The following is a 23,876-nucleotide window of genomic DNA, read 5'->3' as shown; positions in this document are numbered from 1 at the left end:
AGTGTGCAGTTTTGGCTGCTATTAAGGAACAAATGCAAAAGCTCCAATCATAAGATGATCTTAATGAAAAAAATGAGCAAAGCACTATCGCTGCCATAGACCAAAAGCTGGGCGGCCATGTCAGTTTGGAAAAACATGGTGAGGCAGCTCCAACGAAAGAACCAGGCCCTAGAAGACAAAAAAAAAATGGATGACCTAGAGCAGTGATTGTGAAGTCCAGTCCTTGAGTGCCACAAACAGGCCAGGTTTTCAGGATATCTACAATGAATATGTATGAAAGATCTCAAGGACTGGAGTTTGCCATTAGTGACCTCGAGAATTGCTATATCTGAAGTTTAATTCTTCATACTTAGCAACCTACCCTGCTCCACTGGAGGGATTAACCAAATGACATGCTGCAGATTAACGTTTATATAATGAGGAGATATGGTGTTTTAAAGCAATGGCTGTGTTACTGGCTACAGTTGTGATTTCATAGTTGAACTTATCCCTGGAGGGGTTTGGGAAGACTGACACTACCAGTAGAGCAAGTGTAATAAGTGACAGATGTTGAAGAATGGAAGATTCCTGAACTGACTAGAGGGGTGATGGACAAAGGAGAGTTTAAGGGAAGAGTTTTTTTGGGGTGGGAAGGGAAGAGGAGGTGCATGCGGGTAGTGTAATGGGTATAACAGGTGGTGTGAGTATGTTGAAACAAGCACCCTATTCTAGGTTAAATATGACATGGAGTATGATATTGAGGAAGGAGACTGTGGACCTGGGCCACCTCAGAAATGGGATATTCAGAAATGCAACTCTATGTGGGATTATGAGTGATACTGTGTTCTGTAAACAAAGCAGGCCTATACTCAGCAGCATCTTCCACTTTATTACAAACAGCTTTGGAAAAGGAAGGCAAGTTTTGCTTTCCTTTAAAGAAATCCATTTAATAGATCACGAGCACAGAAAGCTATGTTGAGAATGGGTGGGGAAAGTTTATTTTGTGTCATTTACAGACAGACAAATAGGTGTGGCAATACTTAATACCCCGTTTCAGACTGAACATAAGGTGGGAGATATGTATTAATCACTGGCACACTATATCAGCAGAAATTATTGGTGCTGAAAATATAACCCCCAAAATGTTATTCATACAAATTTTTCTTGCATTTGATTACTATGACAGTTCAATGGGGAAATTAAGAGTTAATTTTGGGAGGAGCTTTTAATGTAACATAACTCGCTCATTGATTGTAAATCCCCAAAATGACAAAAAAAATCTGAGATAGGAATTGGTTTATCATCACAGGAATTGTTAACTGATGCATGGCAAGCTTTGCATCTCGAAGACAGATTTCGCCTATTTTTCACATCCATATCAAATGTATTCTAGAATTGACTACATCTTAATATAGGAAGCATTATTTGATAATCTATTAAGTAGTGAAATGCTGGAAATGACAGTTTTATACTATGCTATGATAGTAATTCAACTCTCAACAGGAAGGAGAGGACATCTTCTGCAATCTTGGTGTATGCTAGTGTGCTCTATACTGAAAGAATTTGCAAAATACTTGAAGGAAAAAGTTAGGATAGCTATAAAATGAATAATCTTATGCCAGATATAGAGCTAGAACATTTTGGAGTGCAGCCAAAACAGTGTTGGATTGGCCAAATCCTTCCCTTATTTTATCATAAAATGAAATCAAGAAATAAGAACATAAGAAATTGCCATGTTGGGTCAGAAAGTGTCCTTCAAGCCCAGCAATCTGTTTCCAACAGAGGCCAAACAAGGCCACAAGAACCTGGCAAGTATCCAAACACTAAGAAGATCCCATATTACTGATGCAATTAATAGCAGTGGCTATTCCCTAAGTAAACTTGATTAATAGCCGTTAACCGACTTCTCCAAGAACTTATCCAAACCTTTTTTTAAACCCAGCTACACTAACTACACTAACCACATCCTCTGGCAACAAATTCCAGAGCTTAATTGTGCGCTGAGTGAAAAATAATTCTCTCTGGTTACTTAAATGTGCTACTTGCTAACTTCATGGAATGCCCCCTAGTCCTATTAACCAAAAATGTAAATAACCGATTCACATCTACTCGTTCAAGGCATCTCATGATTTTAAACACTTCTATCATATCCCCCCCCCCTCAGCCGTGTCTTCTCCAATCTGAACAGCCCTAACCTCTTCAGCCTTTCCTCATAGGGGAGCTGTTCCATCCCCTTTATCATTCTGGTTGCCCTCCTCGGTACCTTCTCCATCCCAACTGTATATCTTTTCTGAGATGCAGCAACCAGAATTGTATACAGTCCTGAAACTCACTAAGCAACTAGCTGATTTGAAATGAATGCATATACAAATGTTAAGATCTGCTATTCGAGAATGCATAAATAAAATTTGGCAAAAATTAAATGCTGTATTGACTTACAAAGCTCAAGCAAATATATGGTTTTATAGGTATAAGCTGTACCAGTAGGGCAATATAATCAGGAAATTTGTTGGCCAATTTGTTTCAGCAAGCAAGGGCCAAACATGTCATTACAAGATTATATGATGGAAAAACTGTGTGTAAACACCAAAGAATCCTAAAAGTATTTAGAACATTTTATAAAAACCTTTATGCGGTAGGCCCTAAAGCTGAAGATCAAAATGTTTTCAGCCATCTTCCCATGCCACAATTATCTGAGCATCAAAAAATGACACTGAAGGCTCCTTTTACTGAATAAGAAATATGAAAATTGATTTCAAAACTTAAGCTGGATAAAGCACCTGGGCCAAAAGGGTTTGGTCCGAAATTCTATAAGATCCTAGGAGACACAATGTCATCATTAAGACATATTCCAACTGATTAGAGCATATGGGGAACTTGAGAATGGACATACTTTAGCCACAGTGGTCCCGATTCCCAAACTTGGCAAAGACTAGAGATATCCTGAATCTTATTGCGGGAACCGGCGAGGGAGCATTGGTCTCGTCAGGAGAGGTCACCCTAAGTCTCTCAGATCTTCGTATGCCTGAGATTGCTTCTTTCCCCTGCTCCTCTCAGGCGGCTGAGTCGCAGAGCCGTGACGTGGCAAGTGCGGCGGCAGCACAAGGAAGCTTGAGGGTAGAGGACGCCGGAGCACTCCTATAGCCTTCTGTGAGCCTAGATCTATCAGGAGTTGAAGTGTTAACGCCTCCCGAGTCTACTCTGACACGGGAGAGAGGAACAGAGGTCTTGGAAGGAGCGACGGCACCTATTCCAGGAGAAGTCTATCTGACCGGACTATTGCCTGTGGTGAAGGCGGGTGAGTTATCCCAGTGGCCCCACCTTCAGATGCCCAGCAAGCCAGAAAAAAATCACGCTGGAAGCAATCTGGGACCTAATGGCGGCATTAGTGAAGTCAGTCGGGGATTTTCAAGATAAACTTGAAACTGTTGATTGTAAGTTGGATAATCACGAAACTCAGCTATAAGAAATCAAGCCGAGACTGGAAACAGTAGAAGCTGGATTGACAAAGTCCCAAGATTGTAATGTAAATATTGTGAAGGACCTTAATGTGGTTTCTCGCAGATTGGAACACTTAGAAAACCATTCTAGACATTTAAATTTAAGATTTCTTAATTTCCCAAAGATAGTTGCAGAACTCCCTTATATTACACTTAAAAAATACCTTATGGAGATTTTGAAATTTCAGGAGGGAGAGTTACCCTCTGAATAAGTTATATTATTTACCTGTAACAGCTAGAAATAGAGATATGTCACAAGTCAGTGTAAATAAGGGGAATTTGACAAAATTTCTGGAAGATTCTACTGCTGAATATTATGAATGTGCTACGTTGATGGTTTCTTTTATTTCAGAAAAAGATATTGCTGAAATTATGAAAAGATATTTCAGAAATATTGAATTGCCTTTTCGGAATTCACAGATACGGGTATTTCCAGATTTTGCTCCAGTCACACAAGACAGGAGACGTGAGTTTATTGCATTGAGGTCCCAGGTTGTGGCTTTGGGGTACTCATTTGTTCTAAGATATCCCTGTAAATGTTTCGTGAAAACTCCAACAGAACGTTACATTTTTTTTTTTTTACCCTGAGCAGTTAAAATCCTTCCTTAATGCCAGGAGGGTAGTAATTACCTCCAATAAGTGACCTTAGTGAGAAGATCATATATAAATGAATGCCTTATTTCATGTTAAGCCTTTTTCATGTGCTATTTCCTTTTGACTCCCTTTAAATTACCCGCCTTTCTCTCATATATTTCCTTAAGGGGGAGTGCAATAATGCTTGATTAAGTGAAGTTTTATAATTTACTTATTTGAATATGTGGTTGTGCCTTATTGCATTTCTGTTTTTTCTGTAAGTGAGAAGTATCTTGCTGTAATGATTAAAATGATAAAAATAAAATTAAAAAAATAAAATGGTTATTTTACCAAAAATATATTTAGTTTAGTTTGTTATTTATATACCGTTACATCAGACATGCCTTCACAACGGTTTATAGAGATCAAATACAAAATAAATACAATGCATCATAAGATAGTTATGTCTAACTCTGTTAAAGAATATGAAATAAATTAGCTGTTAAAGAAAATCAAAATAAAACCAAATAAAACTCTAAAAGGATAGATTCTAATCTATATAAACAAAAACATAAGACAAACAATAAAATGGAACACTTAACAGTTCATCATACCCAATTGACTGGAATTAGCGTCTCAAGACTGGTTACTTGAGATTAATTACTCGCAATTCATTACTTGGTGTTCAAAGCCGACACTTCATATTCAGTAAAAGCACATTTAAATAACCAAGTCTTAAGATAAGACTTAAATTGTTTTTTGTCTGTGCATAACCTCAGATGGGTTGGTAGAGAGTTCCATAACTTTGATCCTGCGACAGATAAAAAACGATCCCTCACCTGGGTAAGCCTTGCTGATTTAATGGTGGGTATTGATAAGAGACCCTTATTAGCGGATCTCAGTTCTCTCTGAGGCACGTGGAGACGCAAGGATGTATTAAGCCATTCGGTTTGCTCCCCGTGTATAACATTTTGAATTAAACAGGCTACTTTATATTGAACACATTGTTGAAGTGGGAGCCAATGTAGCTTGATCAGGGTAGGAGTAATATGGTCACATTTCTGTTTACCCGTTAAAACACGAGCTGCCGCATTCTGCAGAACCTGTAGTGGTCGAACGCTTGAAGCAGGCAAACCAAGCAACAAAGAGTTACAGTAGTCAAGATTTGCGAAAGTAAGAGTTTGTAAGACAGTCCTAAAATATCTAAAAACGGCTTTAACTTTCGTACGGTTAATAATTTAAAATAGCCGTCTCAACTTGGCGGCTATATGTTTTTTAAAAGAGAATTCTGTATCAATAATTACCCCTAAATCACGAGTGCAAAAGGACGGACTTATTTTTGTATTAGCATTTAAAAGCAAAGCTAGTATACTATTGAAATGACATGTTCGAGGAGCACAATTTCAGTTTTGTCCATATTTAAAACTAGGCATAAATGTTGAAGTAGTTTTAATGAGAAAATATACATTTTAACAATTTCTAATGTAGCCTCAACTGAGTTTTCAATAGGTACTAAAAACTGATCATCAGCATGTAAGTAAAATTTCAAACCTAAACCATTTAAAAAAATGACAAATGGGTAAAACAAATATTAAAAAGTGATGCCAAAGTAGATCCCTGAGGAACACCAGTTTGAAAAGCGACTTTTTCAGATGTAGCATTATTGATTTTTTACACAAAAAGACCTAATGTTAAGGAAAGAAGCAAACCAATTTAACACTATCACCTATCCCAATTTCTGTAAGCCGTTTCAGTAAAATGCCATGATCCACAGTATCAAAGGCAGATGACAAATCTAAAAGCACTAAAAAATAACTTTTACCATTATCAAAACCTCTTAAAACTGTGTCCATGAGATCAATTAAAAGAGTTTCACTGTTAAAATTTTTTCTGAACCCATACTGATTAGGAAATATATTATTGGATTCCAAATAACAATCAAGTTGTTTTTGGATTACTTTTTCTATTATTTTGGCTAAGAACGATAAATTAGAGATAGGTCTATAATTTTTTAATTGAGAGTTATCAAGAGAAGGTTTTTTTCAGAATTGGTTTAATTATAGCGTTCTTTAAAATATCAGGGACAATTCCTTCCGATAATGATGCATTAACAATATCAGTGATGAATGGTGCTATCGTATTAGCAATTGTTTTAAGAAAACATACTTGAATCGGGTCTATCGGATGTTTAGCCGGATTAAGTTTTTTTGTTTTTTGTTTTTTTTTTTATAAGTGACTAAATTTCTGATGAAGAAACAGTATCAAATGATTCCCAATTTATGTCAGGTTTCAAAGGTAACTTAACTTCTTGGTTAGAACAAAGATTCTGATTAGACGTAAGTAATTCTATTTTTTCTTTGAAAAAGAGGGCAACCTCGTTGCATCTATCTTCTGATAGACCTTCAGCATTAGATGGAAATTTAGTTAAATTATTAACAATCCTAAAAAGTTCTCGGGGGTTATGCAAAGATATCTCCAGTTTTAAAAAAATTCCTTTTTTACGTTCTCAATGCTTTTTTTGTAATGATGTAAAGCTGTTCCATAAACCGCTAAAGTTTCAGTTTTATTTCTTCTCCATCTCAATTCTAGTTTTTTACATACAAATGCTTCCAATGATGCTTAACCAAAAAGATATATAGTTTCAATCTAGGATTACATCTTTCACATGGAATGGTAAGAAAGCCAGGATTAGCTATCAAACCTTGAAGACAGAAAAGAAAAAGGGGGCCTGGCAATGCTGATATACAGATATATAATGCCTCCCTTCTCAGAAATATCCAGAATTGGGTGTCTTATGTACAAAGTATGATCCAGAGGGCTTGCTAAGAGAGGGAGTTTTGCCATATAATCCTATTAATGCATGTATTTATTTATTTTTAGTTTTTATAAACAGACGTTCCTGTATAATATACATATCACACCGGTGTACAAGGAAGTAAAACTGTCGCCTCGGGGGCGGCTTACATTGTAACAATTAACAGAGAAGCATAAAGGAGCATAAAGGAGCTTAATGGAGCATAACTGAACTTAGAGGAGTTTACAGTAAAACAATCATGACTAATTAAGTTTCAATAATGAACTCTTCAGGAACTTATGAACAGGGGGGGGGGGGGGGGGGGAACTAAGCTGTCAGAGACTAAACAGATATAGTAGATCTTCCTGCTCTTAGTTCTCCGGGAATGCTTGTGTGAAAAACCAAGTCTTTAGTTTCTTTTTGAATGTATTATGGCAAGGTTCAAGGCGAAGGTCTGGAGGGAGTGAATTCCAGAGTGTGGGGCCCGCTGTGGATAGTGCGCGTTTCCTCAGGGAGGTTTTTGCCGGCTGGGTGATTAGCATGTTCTTATACGCACTTCTGGTCGGTTTCTTGGAGGTGTGTAGCTGGAGTTGATAAGTTAAGTTGAGAGGAGCGATGTTATGTAGGACTTTGTGTATCATAATGGTTTTAAAGTGAATCCTGTATTTAATTGGTAGCCAATGAAGGTGCTGGAGGATGGGGGTGATATGTTCCCCTTTTTTGGTGTTTGTGAGAATTCTGGCCGTGGCGTTCAGGACCATCTGAAGTGGTTTGGTGGTGTAGGCGGGCAGGCCCAGAAGGAGAGAATTGCAGTAGTCCAGTTTTGGGAGTATGATGGACTGTAGAACCAGGCGGAAGTCTCTGTAGTGTAGTAGTGGTTTTAGTTTCTTTAGTATTTGCAATTTAAAGAAGCATGCACCTAAGGGACCTATGGGTAACAAATACTACTTGCCCTTTTGTCTTGGGGCAATCAGAGCCTGGAAGTGGTGGCTGAGGCTGGCCGGCAAATCAGTTACCATACCCCCATTTCTTATCTTTGAAAGGGAATATAGACTTTCCTGTTGGGCTTAGTTCCCTAATATTTTCTGATTGGGTAGATAGAGGCCTGTATTGTGTGGGACAAATACTTGACTCGGATTCTAAGATGATAAAGTCATTTTGAGATTTGCAGGAGGATTGGTCTATCCCTGGACAGTCACCATTTTGCTTATATTCAGGCTAGACACTATTGCCTGAGATAGGCTAGGTCACAAATGGAGCATACCTAAATATAATAAAATAGCTATATCATTTTGGACAATCCAACACTATTCAAAGATGCCATATTTGACTATCTTAGTGGCTAAATGGAACAGATTTAGGGCAACACCTGGAGGAAGAAGATATTATCAAACTTTTTCCCCAAGTCTATAAACGCGTCTGCAATAAATATGAGAGATTCAATTTAAATTGATACATTGGAGCTACATAACTAGGGAGATGGGGGTTAAAATGAAACTTTGGGAAGAGGATACCTGTGAAAAATGTAATGCTAAAATTGGAACGCTGGATCATGTGTTTATGGATTGCACGAGATGCAAAAGTTTTGGCACAAAGTAATTTTTTTTTAGAAAGACAATTGGACATCAGGTATGCTTTTGTATCTGCATTTTGTAGACAAAAATATGAGTGCGCGAGTGAGGGGATAAAATTTGTCTCTCATATACGAGCTAAGAAAATTATTCTATTATCCTGGAAGGGGGCTGAAATCCCTCAGTCTAAAGCCTGGACTGGACTGATGCATCAGACCGCGTTATATGAGATGCAGAAAGTTGAAGATAACACCCACCCTAGGCTGTGAAATTGATGCCGCCACCAATTGTGCATAAAGCGTAATCACACAATTCTGGTGAACCACTACTATGTTGTCATCAACAGCTTGCAATGGATGGGACTGTGATGCTTATAAAGGCACTGAGATGAGTGGGTGAGAAAATAGGTTATGAATGAATCGGGTGTGTAGGGCTGAAAACTGGGGATTGAAAAGTGTTAAATTGAAGAGTTGTCGTCAAGTTCTACAATGTTTATCGTTGTATTGAATTGGATATTTTGATTTAATGTTGTGTGGTTCCATATGACTCAGTTACAAACAAAAAAAGCAAAATGCCAAAAACCTACTTTGGGAAAAATTAGGGCTTTTGGTTGAATCTTAGCAATGCTATACGGCCAGAGAGAAAAAAAAAAAAAAGCTGTCTGGCAATTCCAGCAGACAAAAAGGAACTAAGGAGAGCTGTTGGGCTGCACCAGCATGGGGATTACCAGGCACAGGTAGTGAAAGACCTTTCCAGAAAACTCTGGAGCAATCTGCTTGGTGGCCCATGTGACTTGTCTTCAGATGACTGGATTTAAAAAAAACAAACTCATTTAATTCTGGACCTACCCACACCTAACACACTGCATTTGTTCATAATTGTAATGATTTTACAATATTTTATAGCATCAGCATAAAGAAAAGAAATTTAAACCTAGGTGAGAGACTTACCTTAACCTTAATACCAGACTGATAACACCTTTAACTTCATCTTGCACTGGAGGCACTGCACTTGCCTGAAAAAAAAAAAGAGACCATTTTGAAATATTTCATTTTTATAGTAAATATACATTCAAAATTTTAGTTGCTTTTTATATGGGGTTGTGAGCTTTCTCCATAATAAACCTGTAGATTTTTTGTGGTGAAATTATTTAACACTAGCAGCCATCACTCCAGCTCGCGTGGCCGTTGACCCTGCCCACCCGCACATTTTGGCAACATTTTTCGTTTGTTTATGGAATGGAAAAAAAACCACAGAAACTGAAGTTAGTCTAAATAAGGCCATAGATTTTATTTAACATATCATAACACTTTTTCCTGGGTACCCGAGTCTGTAAGATGTCTCCACCGCTGCCCGCCATAGGAACCAAGCAAGTCAGCATTACTCCTCGAAAAGGGGGCCTCAACCCTCGGCGCCTTCTGCGCCCCAACCTTTTTGTGCCTCCCCCAGCTCTTATCGGCTACCACGCTGTCCTGTGATGCCGCCGGCACCACTTGCCATATGCCCAACCGGCCTGGGTAACCACCAAGACACGGTAGGGGGGACCCTTGCCTCATGCTCCCCCAATTAGATAAGCTGTGGCCTTTGTCCTCTATGGCATCCTGAATCACATTACTAAATATATCGTACCCCACGTCAGACAGGTGCACTCCATGTCTAAAGAGGCCTGGACACGCATCATCCGCCCACTGGTTTCTTGTTTGACTACCTCTCATGTCCATAATCCGATCTGATGGTTCACGTTCTTTTGACCTTGACTCCATAGTTTAGAATCCTTCCACTTGAGACGTGGGATGATGTCCGACCAGAATAGTGTGGATTTCGGGTATAATTCGGCTATCCTAGCAAAGTTGCTTTTTGCCTTTATCAATCTCTTGCAGGTTAATGAACACAGATCATAGCCCCCCCCATTATTACATCCGAAGCAGCCTTTGCATCCCTAAGGCGCCATAATAGGGGCAATAACTGTTCAACGCATGCCATTCTTTCCCATCCAGGATATGACCCACCCTTGTGGTGCCAGTCCTAGGTGTTGTCCATAGGGTCGTTCCTTTGCTCTCTTAACAGTCCAACATATATATGACTGACCAATGATCCAATCTGAGCGTGGAACCCTTTGTTGATCTGTAAGATATAATCAAGAATTATGGTTATCTGTGGTCACTGTCTAAAAGGACATTGGACCGCCATCGTCCAATTCTCTTTATTGTTGCTGTTTGAAGCCCAGTTTGCGCCACACTTGTAGCCACCCCAATTCTGAAAGTGTGTGGTGAATTTTTGTGTCCAAATTCTTTTTTTTTTTTATTGATGCATTCAACACTGCTGCAAATTGGTATCTGGGTAATGGTGTACCATCCGCATGAATCAGCAAGTGTACTCCCCCCTCCAACCTCAGGTCCAAATACTTCTTTGCATTTTCTATTGGGCAAGTGTCACACCCTGCCACCCGTTTTAGAGCAAGTGTGGCTCCTCTTCCTTCCTGATCCGTTTTTGACTTGTGTATTGTGTTAGTTAATGTCTCTGGCTTCAATATCACATTCTTCCGAAGTAATCCTCTATCTCCCGAGCCTTCCTTGTTGGCGGCTGCCAATTCACTCACTCGCAATGCCCCAAAGAATGTGAGTGAGAAGGCCAGCCGAAATAGCTGTTTCAAACTCTGATGAACAGATTGATGGTAGTGTTGCCCAGAGAGACCGTAACATGTCATGTGTAATGGGATGTCTGATGTCATTGGTAGAACCAATTTTCCTTGCCCATCCTGTCATTTTCTTCAGGATGAAGGATTTAGTGGGGTCACCCAACCCCCTTGCCTTAAAAAAAAAAAAAAGAACGCCAGTTCTGCCAAATGTTTAATTACAACATTCCTAGATACACCACTCTCCTTTGCCATGGCGATGTATTTGATGATCAATTTGCCGCAGACTGAGCCTTGCTGCCATCCGTTTTCCTTCAGGAAGTTAGTCACGTAATCGTAGCCCCGGCAGTATGACTTCCATGTAGATGGTGCGACCGATCTTCGTACCAACTCAACGGTGGTTACAGACCAATTTTCCATAAGTGTGCCGGCATTGCTGTCCCTGCTTTGTCCGGTGCTTACGAAACAAATGCCATTTAGCACAGGATAAAGCATCTGCTGTGCTATTACATATCCCTCAGCACATGCCTAGCTCGCAGTGTTATATTGTTTTGTAGTGCCGCTAACACTATTTCCCTGAGGAAATTGATGACTTTTGGGGGGGGGCCAGGGGCCGGGGGGGCTAACTGTTCCCTACAGGGCCTGATCTGCTGCTAAGGCCCCCTTTCCCTCCCCCAGGCATGCTAGGCGCAGGCCTGGCAAGGTGGTTGAGCTCCTTGGGGGGGGGGGGGGGGGGGGGGGGGGAGGGGGTTAAGACAAATACAGTCAAATACATTTTTTCTTATATACGTGCTGTAATTCTAGGAAAGTATGCTGGGAGGTCCTGCTGTCTGTGCTACCATGTGATGAGACCCAGCTATAGGCCCCATGAGGTTGCTGTGCTCCTGGCACGATCATAGCAGGGGACTCCAGAAACATGTAGCAGGCCCAGAGAGGTAGGGTCCCGGCAAGGGGGGGGGGGGGAGGAGGGGCATGGGAAAAGCTGCTGGGTCGCTGCCTGGGCCTGCGGTCACACTGCCTTCTCTCTCTGGTGCTACTCATGGTGCTTGGGCCCGCGGAATCCGGACTCTGCTGGCGACGTGATCCTTTTCCTAAGCGTGATCCAAAAGGATCGCCTCGCCTCTTCCGCGACCCTTTAGAGGGCCTGCGACATCACTACCATGCAGAGGATGGTGCCTCGTCATTTGGACACGCGACTCTGGAGGGGGTGGTGGTGCCCTTGGTGTGGCGCACCATCACTCCCTCTTCCTCTCTGCGTGCCTTTTTCTTCGCCCCCTCCATCCCCCGTGTCTCTATCCATCGTGGGGGAGGGGGGAAAGCCCGGCGTGGCGGTTATGGGCAGGCTCTGGGTAGTCTGCCCAGGCACACCTATTCCTAGAACTGTGGCTCCCAACCCTGTCCTGGGGACCACCCAGTCAGGTTTAGCAGAGTTGCTTACCTGTAACAGGTGTTCTCCAGGACAGCAGGATATTAGTCCTCACATATGGGTGACATCATCAGGATGGAGCCCAATCACGGAACACTTTTGACAAAGTTTCTAGAACTTTGACTGGCATCTACTGGGCATGCCCAGCCATGCACTGACCCTGCATCCAGCAGGGGTCCCCCTTCAGTCTCGTCTTATAGTAAAAAGTATGTGCGAAAAATAAAATAAGAAAACGTAAACGAACCCAATTCCATGGGGGCGGGGGGGGGGGGGGTTTCGTGAGTACTACCATCCTGCCCTCCTGTGAGAACAACTGTTACAGGTAAGCAACTCTGCTTTCTCACAGGACAAGCAGGATGGTAGTCCTCACATATGGATGCCCGAACAATGCACCAAATGCACCCAAGACATACAACAGGCAGAACAACAGGGGTGAAAATTTGGTAAGAGGGCATCCTGAACGGGTCCGGAGGAAGGATGTTGGGAAGTTAAACATAAAACAAGTTGCGTAGAATGGACTGGCCAAAGATGGAATCCTGTGTGCCAGCCTTATCTAAACAATAATGGGCTGAGAAGGTATGGAGAGAACACTCCAGGTAACAGCCTTACAATATCAGCAAGCGGCACCAAACGGAGGTGTGCTACTGATGTCACCATGGCCCTAACAGAGTGTGCTTTTTCATGGTCTTGTAACAGAATGCCTGCTGCTGGTAGCAAAAAGAAATGCAGTCCGCCAACCTGGAGGAGAGGGTCTGCTTTCCCACAGGATTTCCTAATTTGATGGTGTCGAAAGAAACAAACATTTGAGTGGATTTCCTGTGGGTCGTGTGGTTTAGATAGGTTAGGGCACGTTTGCAGTCCAAGGAATACAGAGCCTGTTCTCCTGGGTTTGAATGGGGCCTGGGAAAAAAGGTAGGTAGGATAATAGATTGATTGATATGAAATTCTGACACTACCTTTGGCAAAAACTTAGGGTAAGTGCGGAGCACTACCCTGTCATGCAGAAATTTAATGTATGGCGGGTAAGGTAACTAATGCCTGCAATTCACTAACTCTGCGAGCGGACATGATAGCGAGAAGGAAAACTACTTTCCAAGTGAGATAACAGATCACATGACTGGAGAGGCTCAAACAGAGGTTTCATGAGCTGCCCAAAACCACGTTGAGGTCCCAAGAAGGGGTCGGGAGGCACAGTGGAGGTCTTAAGTGGAGCAAGCTTCTCAAAGCACGTTACTAAGGGTTGAGTCGAAATAGGAACATCCCCCACGCTTTTATGAAACACGGCTACCGCACTGATATGTACCCTGATGGAGGTCTTGAGGCCTGCCTCCGACATGGACCAGAGATAGTCCAGAAACTTCACCGTGGAACAAGTGAAGGGGTCTAAGGACATAGATGTACACCATACTGTAAACATCTTCCATTTGGAACGACAAGACCTTCTTGTGGAAGGCTTTCGTGAAGCTACGAGGACTCAGGACACAGACTCAAATGTTAAGAGGATGGAGTATTAACCTTTCAGTATCCAGGCAGTCAGAGATAGGGCCTGGAGGTTGGGGAGGTGCAGGCATCCGTTCTGAGTTATTAGAAGCGGATCCTTTCCCAGAGGAATGTGGTGGCGTACTGATAAATCCTGGAGGATAGGAAACCACACCTGGCGTGGCCAGTGAGGGGCTATCAGAATCATTACGCCCTTGTCCTTCTGTAACTTCACGAGAGTCTTTGATATGAGTGGAAGTGGAGGGTATGCATAGAGGAGACCGCTGGCACACGAGAGGGTGAAAGCGTCTCTCGGTTGCGAGTGGCAACTGCGAGTGAGGGAGCAGACGTTTTCCACTTTGTGGTTGGGAATGATGCAAAGAGGTCTATGTGAGGATAACCCCAACGTTGGAATATTGAGTCCGTTACTGTGGGGTTGAGAGACCACTCATGTGGAAAAAACATGCGGCTCAACTTGTCCGCCAACATATTGTCCACGCCCGGCAAGTAGATGGCTGTGAGGTACATCGAGTGGGAAAGGGCCCACGCCCATATCCGTGGAGCTTCCTTTCAAACAAGACCATCCTGATTCAAATAGACAATCAGGTGGCCATGTGGTACATGAAAACGCATGAGAAAACATTTGCATACTACCACATACCTTGGGGGGGGGGAAGAAAAATTGCATGTGCACACATCCACCCACACACACGCTATTCTACCCCACTCATATCCCAAAACTGCAAGCTTGCACATCCACCCATAATTCACTCCCAAACCCTACTATCCACATCCCACCTACCAAACAGGTGTGGCAGCTCCTCTACACATACACAATTCACCTCCCTGCCTACTCCCACCACCCACCCACACAAACATAGGAAAGGAAGAAGAGAGTAGAGGGAGGTGGAGTCATTTGACCCATGCCTTTCCCACTGAGCCCCATATAGAGACACCTATCCCTATTTCTGCACCCCAACAGATCAAGTACACAGACATCTTCCGTAAAGCATACATTCAGGTTATGGAGAAACTGACATGGAAGTGCAATCCTTACCATCTCTTTTTGGGTGCTCCCTTAAGGTCAACACACACTCAGTGAGAAGGAGAAAAAGCAGGGGCAGTGATGAGAATTCTATAAATCTCTCCCCATCTTTCCTTTCATGATACCACTAATCAACCTATCAGTAATAATCAGTCACCCCACCCTGCCATGAACAGAGTCACATTGAACAGACACACTGGCAGAGTTGGCAAATGAAACAAGCAAAGGCACAGCCCCTGGCAGACAAAGCTAATTAAAAATAAGCTAACATGGAAACAATGAGGTGATACAAGATAGGTCAACAGGAAACAAAATAAAAATAGAGCAAATTAAGACAGGATAAGAAAGAGAAGCCAATCCAAATTCCAATGGTTATTGTGGCATGCTTTCATATTGGAGACATGTGGACTAGTGTACACCCTGGAAGGACTTACACATACTACTGTAAATATAATAAACCCTGGAATATATATTTAAAGGAGATCTACCTGAACAATAATCTTGTGCATTGTAGAAGATGGTAATTATGCAAGCAAACACAAACGGTCCTAGTCTAAGCTAACACTGATATTTCATTTAAAATGAAGAGATATCAGATGTGCCTAACTTTGGTATAAGATTAATACTTGCCATTTTTATTTTTTTATTTATTTATGAGGAATATCTGACTTAAAGGAAATGCATGAGCAATAATGAATAAAGCAGTGAACTAAAACTAATGATAGTACTAGTCAGCATTACAGTAAAATGCTCTGTAAAACCTTGTGCCCAGAAAACAGCTTAATGCATAAAGTTACACTTGCTTTTCACAGCATACAAAGTTTATATCTGAGTTAATAACATTCATTTAAAAATACATTCTTGGACAGGCTATGTACCACCATGTGGAATATCCCCAATTCAATTCTCAGATCAAGCCTTCCACATCTTGGGCCAGCGATGCTATGAAGGCTGCATTCACACACCTTTGGATGAGGGGATTAGGGGGAGAAAGTCATGATCATAGTTCAGAGTGACACCCAGTGGCTAAATGTAGTGTCCATGATTCAAGGTTCCAGAGGTAGCTCTGCTGCAAGGCTTCCATTCTCAAGATGGGAATAATTGGGAGAGGAAGTCTATTAAAAGAAAGTAGAAATCCTTATGATGCCAGAATCTCTGCAATGCAAGAATAGGAATGAGCTTTAAGTATCTTTTTAAATCATACAGCTCCTTCTGCTAACCAAAGCAATGTCTTACATGCTGATCAACATATGTCAAGTGAAGCTCTCTTCCAAAATGTTTATTTGCTATTTAAGTGTAAATCTGAAGATAAACATTTGGATTTCTCTAAAGGAGAAACAAGGCACAGAATAAGACTTTGACAAAAGACTGAAGCATGCAGTTTTAGGGAAAGCAGAGCTGCTTACCTGTAATGGACAGCAGGACGTTGGTCCTCACACATGGGTGTAATGGACAGCAGGATGTTGGTCCTCACACATGGGTGAGATCATCAGATGGAGCCCTAATGCGGAAAACATGTCAAAGTTTCTAGAACTTTGACTACGCATGCTGAGCATGCCCAGCATGCTGCTAACCATGCGGGGGTCCCTCTCCAATCTTTTAACATAAAATTACAATATAAAAAAAAAAATAGGAGAAACCCAACTTCGTGGGGTGGCAGGTGGTTTTCATGAGGACTAACAACCTGCTGTCCTCTGAGAACATCCGTTACAAGTAAGCAACTCTGCTTTCTCCAAGTACAATTAGGAGGCTAATCCTCACATGGGTGAATCCCTAGTTACAGGCTGCTCCCCAACACAAAAGGGGACCAACAGACATGCAAACCAGGTGCCAACAGGCACACCACCACTGGATAGCTTGAACCTAAACAGGCCCTAGGTAGCAAGAGTTGGGTTTTACACCTCAAACAGGTTCTAAAAGGACAGACTGGCCGAACCTAATGTTATGTGACAGAATATCCGATTTGCTACCCCCGGTCCAGGGATCACTCGTGGAGTTTGAAGGCTTGACTCAGCCTGTCCGCTACTACGTTCTTCATCCCGGCCAAGTACATTACCCTGAGCATCATCCAGTGGGACAGGGCCAATGACCAGATCTGGACAGCTTCTGGACACAGGAGGTACAATCCCGTGCCTCCCTGCTTGAAATACCACATGACTACTAGTTGTCTGTTTGGATCAGACCAATTCTGTTGGACCGCTGGTCTCTGAAAGCCCATAGCACGTACTTGATCACTTGAAGCTCCAGAAGTTGATTTGACAAGAATGTTCCTGAGCACACCAGAGACCCTGGTGCTGAGCCCATCTACATGAACACCCCACCCCAGGATGGATGCATCCGTGGTAGGACAATTTGGGTAAGGGGACTCCGAAAAAAAGAGATCCTCCATTCCAGATTTGAAAGTACAAGCCACTAGGACAAATGCAATCTGGAGGCTCTGAGTAGCCTGGTACCACTGTGACCTAAAGGTCCATTGGGCTCTAATCATGTGTAGACGTGCCCTGAATGGCTGTGGCCATACGGCCCAATAGCCTCAACGTGTGCCAGGCTGACATTGTTGGCTCTGCTGAATCTCTGCCGCAATGGTAGTCAAAGTAACTGCCCTTTGACACGGCATGAAGGCTTTGGACTGAGCCATGCCTAGCAGAGCTCCTATGAAGTTCAATTGAAGTGACGGGCTGAGATGGGACGTTGGGTAGTTGAGAATGAACCCTAGTGACTCCAGCACACAGTCAGTCAAGTGCATGGACCTGGCAGCCCCTGCTTAAGGTATGCTTTTGACCAGCCAATCGTCCAGATATGGGAAAACATTCACTCCAGCCTGCAGAGGTGCACCACCACTATGGTGTTGTGTCCATCGCTGCTCGACGCCCTCACTCCGCCCTCTCTACCGCTGTGGCGACTCCCTCTGGGTCTGATGAATGGCTAGCAGCCACGGTGTCTTCTTGCCGTCTTCCGCTGGCGTCCCTGGAATGGCATGATGCTGCAGATCCGCCATGTTCCTGATGACGTAGGGTGCGCGCGCGCTCCCATTGATGTACCAGCTAGGGCGCGAATCCTCGGGGGGCGTTCCCCAAGCTGTTATCCGCTTTCACTATAAAAAGGTCTCAGTATTCACTAACTAATCGAGTTAGCAAGGATTTGTCCAAGCTACTCTGCCTCCTTGGACTTACCAGGGGTACCCTGCTCCTCGGGGCCTCGCTCTCTTTTCTCTATTTTAGATTGCAGCTAGGAACTGGTACTCTCTCCAAGGGCACATGTTCCTAACACTCTGAAGATTCTCTAATGCCTGAAGCGATCGCAGATACAGACATTTGTGAGTTACCATCGCTCTCTCAGAGCTTTCCCTGGAACCAGGTACTCTCTCCTCGAGGGCCTAACCCTTTCCAGCTACTGAGTTTCCTCAAGACCTTATGTGAGTTTTGTCATCTAGTTCTGGCTATGAACACAGCATACCCTATCTACTCACTATCTATAGTTTCTCTACAGCTCATCATCTCTGCCAGCCTTAGTGGAGCTTCCTCTTAAGAAAGCTGCGATAACCACCATAATTGGTAGGGGGAGGCCTTGGTGCCCCGGCCACTGATGCTGTCCCAGGAACTGGCGCCAGCTGGATCAGTAACATACTGATGAGCACGCTGAGCTTCTCCAGAAGCGGTACAAGGATGGGTGACACTGGGTCTGGTGCCATCAGCACCACAGGACCAAAGTGCCCAGTCCACTGTCAGCTGGAATAGGCACTTCAGTTCCTCCTCAAACACTGCTGATGCCAACACAGACTGGTAGGAATGAGGGGTGGCCAGATCTTCATCACTGTGCATTGACAGGAACCGGAGCAGATGCTTCTTCAGCTTCCCTTGCTGCTCGGCCCAGTCTTTCCCCAGTGCAGAGGCCGATAATGAGGAACCTGACGTCCGCAGCCTGGAGGAGATAGACTGTCAGTCTCCAGCGTTCCTATCTGCCAATGGCATCATCAGAACCAATGATCCTGATATTGATGGCTCAGTGTCCATCAGTTCAGTTCCTTGGTCCTTCAATGCCGAGCCATCGGCATCAGCAGCACTGAACTTATTTGACCCAAAGAGCTAATCGATCTTGTCAAGTTAAGGCTGACATCTCTTCGGGTCATCTGGGCGCATAAGTGGCAATCCTGGACTTCATGCGATGCCCCTAGGCAGAGAAAGTTTATGCAGATCTATGATCGACATGGCCCTCAGGCACCAGGGGCATTGCCGAAAACCGGACACGTTGGACAAAACAAAAGTAACACGAAGCACAAATGATAGTGACAGGGTGTTGCACCAATGTACCACTGCCATGGGGAAATACACCACGAAAGGAAACTTATCCGAATTGCTGAAAATCCTGACTAGGTGTACTACGGAAATGGCACAGAGGGAACCGGCAATAGAACAGCACAGAAAAATCACGAACAATGTGAGAATGGATATTCTTGACCTTGTGGAAAACTTTCCTAAGTGAGCTCACTCATATTAAGATTTACAGTTCCATGGAAAGAGACTGGAGAGGGATCCTGCATGGACACGTGGTATAGGACATGCTCAGTATGCCAAGTCAAAGTTCTAGAAACTTTGACATGTTTTCTGCAGTGGGGCTCCATCTAATGCCACCATCGGTGTGTGAGGACTACCATCCTGTTTGTCCTCAGCAAAAAATGTATTTGTTTTATTTTTACAAAATAAGAAATGATTAGGAAATCATAATTGTTAAATATTTCCATGTACAAAATAACAGCTTGCCCAGAGTTACATAACCCTCACCCCATCAGAATATAGGTCTTACAAATATCAACAAATAAATACAGTGGTAGGGATATGAAGCAGGGGAAGAGAGAACAGGGTGAACCATTGCTTGAGGCTTACTGTAAGTCAGTGACTTAGAAGCATTTATTAATTTAAATTGTTTTGCCCTCTGGTTAGCCAATGTTTCATTCTCAAGACAAATGGAAATGTAAGACAACTTACAACTACTTCTTTTGAAGTCAGGAGCTGCCCAAGTAGAAGAGAGCAAATGTATTTTGAAAGAGAAAAGAAAAGCAATTAACCTTACAATGGCAATTAAAACTTGTACCTTCCCTTTGAAGAGGGAAGATGGAGAGAAAGAAACCTTATTGCCTATCAACTGCAAATGATGCCAATAGTCCTAGTGGATAGAAGCCATTTTCTGGCCAATATTGCCACCCTCAGGACAGGCTAATAAAAGAGGGAGGATATAATTTATTATAATTTAACTTTTCTTTGCTAGTCTATCATACAACATAGGAATTTAAACTTGGAAACTGCAGGATTTTAAAGAATGATTGAGAAAGGGAGGTGTGGGGCTACCAAACCGTGAACTTTATAAAATGGCAAGCATTGCAAGGACCCTGAACGATTGGTTATATGAGCTTCAGTAGTGATTGTAAAACCTTTGTAACTGGGATATGTTAGTGCTAAAATCTGAGAAACTGTCAACATTCAGAATAGTGTTAGTGCCACCTCAGCATTGTGTGTGGAAATATTTCAAGGCTTTGAAAATGGAATGCAAGATCACACTGTTTATTATAATTCATGGGAATATTGCGTTCATACTAGGAGACCAAGTACAAATTTTTCAAAATTGGGAGCAAGGGAGTGGATAAAAGATTTTACAGATGACTGACAAACCTGGAAAGATGTTAACTTTAACAATTAAAGGAGCAATTTGATTTAGACACTTTTATGCACATCTACAGTTAACATTATGTGAGTTTCCTAGACACGTATTTAAATCATGACTTCATGGATAAACTGGAAAAATATTTTCAGGCAGAAGTGGAGAGGTAGTCTCAGAACTGCATAAAACAGTAAATCAGCTGTTAATTCATGATAATTGTGCAATGTAGTGGAAAAAGGGCATAGAAGTTAGCATTATTGGGAAAAGCAGGGAGAATGCTTTGGTAGAATACAAAATTTAATTGAGAATATGTCTGAGGAAGACCACTATACATTTTTACAGACAGCCTTTATATTTCAGTTTCGGGGTTTTAAAGTAAAAATTTCAAATATAGAAAGATGCTTTAAATGTAAAAAAACTAGATACTATGGGTCATATTTTGATCATGTGTGAAAATAAGCTTTTTGGATGAAATTTGTATATTTTTTGGGTGGCGGTATAAGACAAAGGGTAACAATGTGGAAGCCATACTTTTTTACATTACTAAGTTGAAGATCCAAGGTAGGAGTATGGATGAGCTTTTATTGTTGGGGAAAAAGGAGTCTTATATTAGAATCCCCAAAATTCCTTACATAACACCATAATGGGAAATTTGGCAACAGGTAATTTTTCATATTAAAAAAAAGCTTCATAGATATTTGGGACTCATTCAGCAATTTTCTAGCCAGAACTAAATAAAATTCTCAAATTAGAGAATGGCAAACTTTTGCATTAGAGCTTAGACAATATATTACTTATTCATCCCTGTAACCAATAAAAGCAAGAGGCTGAATCCTAATGATATGTCTTAACTAATTACATATAAAAGATGGGGTTGTCTATTTCAGAGAGAAAGAGTGAGTCATGAGGTGACAGTAATTGCAGCCTGCTACTGGCTGCTGAAAACAGAGGGAAAGATAAATAGGAAAAGTCCTTGTAGCTGGAGGTTTTTGTGTCTACCCTGAAAATAAATTACTTATCCAGTAGACTGAAACAGGTAGTCTTATTTTGTAGATAAGGCAAGTAAGGTGATTTTTAGATCATTTTTGGTTGTGATTATTTTCTAACTAGGTGAACAGTATTAGGATAGTGCCTGCATTTTATGAGCATTAGCAAACAGATTTAGAGAATATTTGGAAGATTTGTCACAATTTTATTTAGAAGAGAAGGAATTTTTAATTTATTTTGGCAAGGACTGCCCGGTCCACATGGAACACGAAGTCACCTGCATTGGGGTAGACACCCAAGAAGGGGGGGGGGGATCTAATAAAGCTTGAGAATGATCTAGAATCTCAGATAAGATTTAATGCTAAAAAACAAGACATGTATTTGGGCTATAAAACCCAAAAATGCTCTAGGAAATTGTTTGATGATCTTAAGGTGGCCAAACAGATGGATAAATAAGACTATAGCAAAAGTCAGAAAGATGCTTGGGTGCACAGGGAGAGGAATGGATAGCAGATTAAAAAAAGGTGATATTGCCCCTGTAAAAGTAGCTGGTGAGACCTCATTTACAATACTATGCACAATTTTGGATACTGCACCTTCAAAAGGATATAAACAGGATGGGGTTAGTTTATTAGAGTGGCTACTAAATGGTCAACAGTGTTATCAAGAATATGGTGACATGATTGAGATATTTACATATTTCTAAGGTTTCCATGCACAGGAGGCTTGCCTCTTCCAATGGAAAGGAGGCTCTAGAATGAGAGGTCACGGAATGAGGGTGAAAGGGGGGTTGACTCGAATAATTTAAGGAAATAGTTCTTTAGAGAGAGGATAGTGGATGCATGAAACAGTCCTCCCAGTGGAGGTGGTGACAAGGACAATATATGAATGCAAGAAAGCATGGGATAAGCAGAGATCTCTGAAAGAGTGGTAGGAACTGTAAAAATGAAGAATAGTTGTGGATGGACAGACAAGATTGGCCATATGGCCTTTTTCTGCCATCACATTTCTATCTGTGCACCCTACAGTCAGGGTGGTTGGGGTTTGTTTTGTTTTTGTTTTTTTTTTTAGAGGGGAGCCTAATCTTTGATGCCTGCCATCTTGATATTGCTGTACCCAAAACCTGATGTGAAACATAGGCAGAGCTGAATTACTAGGAAGCACAAATAAATCTTGTTCAGAACTGTTAAGATATGGTTCTCAAGGATAGTACAATCAGCACCCAGGAACCGCCTCATGGTTTCAGCAGAAACTATACAAAGCAGTTAGCTAGCAACAGAGGGACAGGCTTTGGATACTCTTCTTGTCAGGTTCTGAATGGCGATTGCGCAGCAGGCTGCACAGCCAGGTTTATTTACAATGTGCAAAACTGCATTCACCTTAGAGGGAACATTAACCAAAAGCCATGGGAAGGGCTGGGCTCCTGCTGGACCAATCCTGAAAGGCGATAGCCTAGAAAAACACGAAACAAGGAACCGATTGGGGAACAGAAGTAAAGAACTGTAAGAATCAGAAGACCGTGACTAAATGAATTATGGTCCTAAAACAATTTTCAGAAAACCAAAACTCCAAATGATTGTTAATACAGTAAACAAATGCTGAAAGTTCTGTTTTGGTTTTTATTTTCCTGGTACCATTTTGAATTTTAAATAATTTAATTTTTTTTGTATAGGAAACTATACAGTGTGATTTGTTTATCTCAAACAGCTTTAAGCAGGAGCAATGCAGAACATATGATCCTCCATCTGTTTAACAGTTATGACAATATGTTTTCATATCCTGTTACCCATTTTGCAGGTTTATTTTAAGTCTGTTCATTTTTCTATAATTGCTTTTGACAATTCTGCATCTGATTTCTTCATATTGTTCAAACAAGAAAATTTAATAAATGCATGCATACCAAGCACTATATGGCTACTAAAGTAAAAGTATTCCCCAGTTTTTCCATGTCTTCCTGCTTTTTTCCCCCCTCAATTCAAATTTTCTGGGAAATTTACATCTTTAATCAATACACGCTCCCATCAAATTTCACTAAAAACATGGAGATGTAATCCTATGTACAAAAAACAGACAAGAAAAGAATTTGCTGATTCTAAGCTCCCACCGATGGGCTATAAAACCATGACAGAGCAATCCATCATGAATAGATCAAGCATTAATGTAAATCATGTGGTTTTATTCATAGTTGGTCTGATTTGGTGAGCCATCTCATCTCATCAAGATTGCAAATAA

The 23,876-nt window shown here is 41.7% G+C and overlaps 1 protein-coding gene across 5 annotated transcripts in view; it reads right to left on the bottom strand.

Moving 5' to 3' along the window:
- The window catches only part of OXSR1 (oxidative stress responsive kinase 1), a 330,066-nt gene that overhangs the window by 22,072 nt on the left and 284,118 nt on the right, over positions 1 to 23,876 (bottom strand). For 2 of the 5 annotated variants that reach the window (XM_029588379.1, XM_029588381.1), the window contains 2 exons: positions 22,364 to 22,369; positions 9,368 to 9,432 (listed from right to left, as the gene is read on the bottom strand). In XM_029588379.1, coding sequence (XP_029444239.1) covers positions 9,368 to 9,432; positions 22,364 to 22,369 — 71 coding nt within the window. Of the gene's footprint in view, positions 1 to 9,367; positions 9,433 to 15,890; positions 16,158 to 22,363; positions 22,370 to 23,876 lie in introns of those variants that run through there. The other 3 variants (XM_029588380.1, XM_029588382.1, XM_029588383.1) reach the window with 2 other exon arrangements.

Source organism: Rhinatrema bivittatum, chromosome 2, assembly GCF_901001135.1.
Source record: "Rhinatrema bivittatum chromosome 2, aRhiBiv1.1, whole genome shotgun sequence".
NCBI lineage: Eukaryota > Metazoa > Chordata > Amphibia > Gymnophiona > Rhinatrematidae > Rhinatrema > Rhinatrema bivittatum.
The sequence above is the reverse complement of the archived record's forward strand: the minus strand, read 5'-3'. Positions and strand labels throughout refer to the sequence as shown.